The sequence below is a fragment of the Daucus carota genome, chromosome 6, assembly GCF_001625215.2.
Source record: "Daucus carota subsp. sativus chromosome 6, DH1 v3.0, whole genome shotgun sequence".
Lineage (NCBI taxonomy): Eukaryota > Viridiplantae > Streptophyta > Magnoliopsida > Apiales > Apiaceae > Daucus > Daucus carota.
Genome location: NC_030386.2, coordinates 7,451,792 through 7,457,552, shown reverse-complemented (window position 1 = coordinate 7,457,552; position 5,761 = coordinate 7,451,792). Strand labels below are relative to the sequence as shown.

The window sequence follows — 5,761 nt, the reverse complement described above, 5'->3', positions numbered from 1 at the left end:
GTGGGAAGATAGATGGAATTGTCAGAATAATAAGACTTATCCTTAGCAAGATTATGAAATGGAAAATGCATTTCATGAAAAACAATGTCCCTAGACACAAAAAGCTTCTGTGATGTGAGATCTAGTACCTTAAAGCCTTTCTGAGTTGGTGTGTAACCAAGAAAAACACATGGTGATGCTCTGGGGTCAAATTTGGCTCTATCAACTTTGGTTGTAGCAGTGAAACATAGACATCCAAACGGCTTTAATAGGTCATAATCAGGCTCCTCATTGTATATCATCTTATAAGGAGTAAAGTTATGGATACTGGACAGAGGCATTCGATTGATCAGATATGAGGCACAAAGAATACATTCCCCCCAAAACTTATCAGGTACTCTGGACTGGAAAAGCAAGGCCCTTGCAGTTTCTAAAAGGTGCCTATGCTTGCGTTCTACAACCCCGTTTTGCTGTGGTGTATATGCACAACTTGTTTGGTGAAGAATTCCTTTCTCCAGGAAAAAACTCTTCAATCTTCCTTCACATAATTCTGCAGCATTGTCTGATCTTACACATATAACAGAAGCCTTAAAACGTTTTTCAGCATAAACAATAAAATTCTCAAGCACTACTGATGCCTCTGATTTAAATTTGATAAGATGAACCCAAGTAAACCGAGTAAAGTCATCAACAATTGTCACAAATTGATTACAACCAGATTGTGTTTTGACCTTGTAAGGTCCCCAAAGATCAACATGCAGTAATTGTAAAACAGAAGTACTTTTGATAGAACTATGACTAAATGGAATTCTGGTCTGTCTAGCTAATGGACAAATCTGACAGATAGATTCATTGTCAATAGTAAAATCACAAGAAATGAGAGGTTTAAGATGCTTCATCTGAGAGAATGGCATATGCCCAAGTCTGAGATGCCAGAGATTTGCTGAACTTGTAGCATGAGAAGCATTACAGCATAGCTTGGCAGAGTTGGATTTAGAGTCCACAGTGTATAGACCATTTCTCAGGCTACCAAGAAGAATTGGCTGTCCTTTCTGAGAAAGGTCCTGTAACAAACAAGATTTATCGGTGAAGAAAATCTGACAATTCATATCTCTACAAAGTTTGTGGACTGAGATAAGTCGAAAATGAAAGCCAGGCACATGTAAAACATCTTTTAATATGATATTATTGCCAAGATTGACAGTTCCTATATGTGATGCTTGAACTTGACTACCATCAGGAATGGTGATGTAGTTATCTGGTCCAGTAATAGCAGTATAATGGACAAAATTCTCTAATGATGGAGATATATGGTCTGTGGCACCGCTATCAAGTAGCCAATTTGCCCTATTTAGTGTCCTAAGTCATAATATAAGGCATCTGATGAAAAAATTTGATCCAACAATGTCCTAGTGATGCCTTATATCACTAGGACAACCCATTCAAGCCCTATCTTTGAGGTACTCTCTCCTTGTCCTATCCCATTTTTTATAATAAATTCTTACCAACATTATCTTTTTCTCTCTATTTTATATTATGTTTTAATGATGAAAGTGAACTTTTAATAATAAAATATTAAACATATAGTAAAAATAAGGCACATTGTTGGAGTTGAAGTTAGTAAAATATGTCCTAAATTACTAGGACATAATTTTTTATATTATATTTAGGGCTCCAACTAGGACACTGTTGGACTTGCTCTTATTGGTGTATTATGTTATTATATTTTACTTTAATATCAGGATCCACTGGATTGCTTTATTTCATTTAAGAAGACAGCTCACTCGCTCAAACCCAGATTATTACTAACATGACTTCTGGGGATTGTGGTATTTTCATGTCAAACATTTTAAATAATTTGTTTCTAATTATAACTTCGCTTCTTTATTTTAAACAAGAAGCGTTTATTTTAAATTTACCCAAATGGTCCTATAATGTCCAAATATCATATCCAAAACACTATTTCAACTTGTGTTATTAGCGTATTGAATTTTAACAATCAAAACGGCAATATTGTCTAGCATTTTCACATTTGTTTTTTAAAATAAAACTAAAAACGCTACATTTAATTGGATTCCATCTTATACCCTGATTCAAGTTGGGTTGCAACTCAAAACGCTACTTCAAGTTGGATTTTCAATTTAAAACGCTAACTTTAATTTGGATTGAAATAAAATAATATATGTTACATGATTCAGTATTTTGAAAAAGCATTTTGGAAGTTAGAATGATACTTGGGTTTTTTTATTTTTTTCAAGATAGTGATATTTAAGACATATTTTTTAAGAATATGATAAAAAAATAATATAATAAACAGAATCATTTTTATAATGAAAGTGAAGAATCCATGATGTTCCATACTTCATAGCAGCAATAAACAGAATCTATATTCAAGTGATCGAAAAGCAAGTGTGGAACGGATGGCATTATACATTATACATACTAAGTATTTGCCAGACTGCAGCAAGTTTAGAGCAATGTTTTAACGCATCAGCAATTCTGAACCATGCTGTTACAATATGGAGTAATTTCTTTCAGCTTAAATCGACGAAATGTTTACTCATGGAAAGCTGCATCATTCCTCTCGGTGTCTACAGTTCAGAACTCATGTATAAGTCAATCAAGTCGTTTTAGAAGGTACTCAACTTCAACAAGTTTAGTTAAAGGCATAATCCATTCCCCGTATAAGAGAGGGAGCAGGGAAGGGTCAATCTTGTATTTCTCTTTCTGATCAACGACATTGAGACTCACTTCTTGAGCAAACACCTTGGCTTTCTTCTCTACCCTCCTCTTAAGCATCTCCTCTACACTCTCAAATGTTAAAAGTTTCATCAAAGCATCTCTGTCCTGTAATATTAAATTTACAAATATCATTAAAACGAACAATGTTAAATCTCTTCCTTGTTTGCTATACACCATTACTCAAATGAACCTTATAGCGTGGACTATTTGTGCTATGTAAATGCAACGATTGAGTGTTTTAAGTTCCCTATCTGAAATTTTTTCTTGTCTTCTAGGAACAATAATCTATTCAAATACCTGCGCACGAATTGCAGGTGCATAGTCTTCCGGGGCATCAAGATATTTGACCTCAGCAACAAACTTTCCATAGTGAATTCTTCTAGAGATGGCCTGCAGTAAAACATGATCATCTTGTTAACATCTTTAGTATATTAGAAAATTAACAGGTAAACTCTTGGTCATATTTTGAATTTGTAACCCACGATCATGGTTCCGAAAGTACAAAACTGATATCCCAAACTGGAGTTATAAATCTAAGAGACATCCTCACCTGCAAGCACTGAAGATCAGAAGTTGCAGTTGGCACATAGTTGCCATCATCACCCTCAGCAGTAAACAGCGGAAGCAGTTGCTTGACATACACATCCCAGATAGTCTTGTTTATATTGATGGCAGCAGCAGTAGGATGCAAAATCTATTATTAAATAAAAGAAAAGCATTAAGAATAATCCTAACTCGTTTTTTGTAAATCCTCTTGTTTGTTTTGAATTTTTGCTTCTATTTGAATGCTAATTAACATCAGGACCTATTTCAAATTGCGAACTTTTCATATATATACACAGGGCTATAAGATACATACGCACCTGGGGATGATTGTACTGCGGCAGCAAAGATGATGGCAAATTATCTGGGAAGAAAGGATGTTCTTCTGGACTTTCATATCTGCCAGCCTACATCATTTACAGTTAATTAAAACTAAATATTAAATTAATATTTAGACAAATTCCATGATATACAGTGTACAATTTCAAGAATTTTTCAGTTGACTTTATCTAAAAACAAATTTCTTGTATTGAATGGAAATACCTAACTACTTGTGGGACTTGATATCTATCCAACAAAGAAGGAGATGCTAGACCTACCATATCAGTATTTCAACAAATCAGATCAACTACTTTCCATGCGAAAGCTCGAAAAAGTAGAACTTTTCAATATTAGTTATCCATGTCTTTAATATACTAGTACTAGTATATAACAAATGATCCTAAACAGCTTCTCCAGGAACAGAAATCACCCCAACAGGTATATTTGAAAAATTAACTTGATAATTACAGAAATCGAGTAAATAAACTGGGATTATGATGTCACGTTTGTTGGAAACACATCATTTGAAGAAAAATCTAATATTAACAACTGGCTTGCCAAATATTCTAGTCTGATTAAGACTATAGGCTAAAAGAAAGAACAAATGACTGTATCATAGAGGAAACTTGTACAAGAATATAATTCTCTCAATGCCTTTGCTTCGTTAACATAGATCATTTTTCAAGGATAATCGGCTTTATCTCTAACAGAAGTCACACGAAAGATAAGAAAACAAAAAAGCAAGATGCCTTTTCCCCAGTTGCCAAGTACTAAAATGATTCCACTTGCAAGACACAACAATATCCATCTAAGGCATCCAAAACATATACATAAGAATTTCCGCCATTAGTAATATGAATGTGAAACCCTCAAAATAATAATTTTCATTTTTCTTAATAGTTTGCAGATTTTTCTTTCCCAACAAATTTGCGTAATTTCCAAGTTCAGGGCAAGGGGGGAACGATTCGAAACCATGATCTTGCCACAAACAACAGGCTATTCCATGATCCCAAGACTTGTTCACATGAAACTTAAGAATTACATACAAATTACACAATCTAAACTTAAAAGTCAAAACAGTAATTGAACAGTAATCAAATAACTTAATATAGCAACTGAAACAGACTAATTGAAAAGGCCCAAGCTTTCTTAAAATGCATAGAGTTTAGCAATTAGCCTCTCATCTCCAAACCTTAAAAAACCCTTCCTCAGGCAATTTCCACTCACACAAACAAACCTTGATCATTACAAGCAATACCCATGATAGTAAATCACCAAGAAAACAATAAAAGCCAGCAAAAACACAAATTTTTATATAATGAGTGAGAATGAGCACCTGGGACTGGATGGTTTCTGATTGGTTGACGATAAAGTGAAGCAGAGACTTGGAAGAAGGAAGAGTGGAGGCTAAGGCAGGTGTATAAACAGGGGAATTCATGGGAAATTGAGATCTTTCAATGAGGGAGAATATAATGGTGTCTTCTTGTCTGATCAAGCTCTCTCTGATGGAATCAAGATTGAGTGATTTCATGTTTGAGAAAGTGTTGCAGGCACCCATTTTTTCAAATATGGTTAAATATTTTCAGGGGGGAGAAGAAGAGTTGAATGAACCTGGAATGATGATACTGGTCCATATATATAGGACCATAGGGAACTTTCATGAATTAATAATTCTATTATACGGCTACGGCAAATAAAGTTTATTTTCCGTTTATATATTTGAAATGCATTTTTATGAATAAGATTGTATTGTACTTGAATTTTAGGTGGAAAATGGAGATCGACAAAAGGGTGAATGAGGATTGAAACTTGAAAGCAATGTTCTGTACCATGAAAACTCCTCGCCCGTCTCCTTTTAAATGTCTATTTTGAAAATAAAATTTGTTCTTATTTACATGTTCATTTATACTTGTAGAACAATTTTAATTGTATATAAGAAAAAAGTTTGTAGAATCAATTATTTCTTGGTATGTGTGTTTTTTCCAAAATGGGCATGTAGACGGAGGGAGTAGTAAATTACTGGAGTATATTTAATTAGAATTATGTTTTGTAGAGTTAGCATTTAAATTGAAGAATTAGAATATCGACTTTAAGTTTGATTGTGAATAAAGAATATTGGTTATTCAAATTTATATGTAATTTTTCATATATAAGTAGTCTTGAAAATCAGTATCTA

General features: G+C 33.6%; 1 protein-coding gene across 1 annotated transcript; it reads right to left on the bottom strand.

Moving 5' to 3' along the window:
• Positions 1-2,286: 2,286 nt before the first annotated feature.
• On the bottom strand, positions 2,287-5,412 carry LOC108224600 (chorismate mutase 2). Its single transcript, XM_017399270.2, has 5 exons — positions 4,922-5,412; positions 3,585-3,671; positions 3,272-3,415; positions 3,019-3,111; positions 2,287-2,826 (listed from the first exon to the last, which is right to left on the bottom strand). The coding sequence occupies exons 1-5, from the start codon at positions 5,141-5,143 to the stop codon at positions 2,596-2,598; spliced, it is 777 nt and encodes a 258-aa protein (XP_017254759.1). The 5' UTR covers positions 5,144-5,412; the 3' UTR covers positions 2,287-2,595.
• Positions 5,413-5,761: the final 349 nt, after the last annotated feature.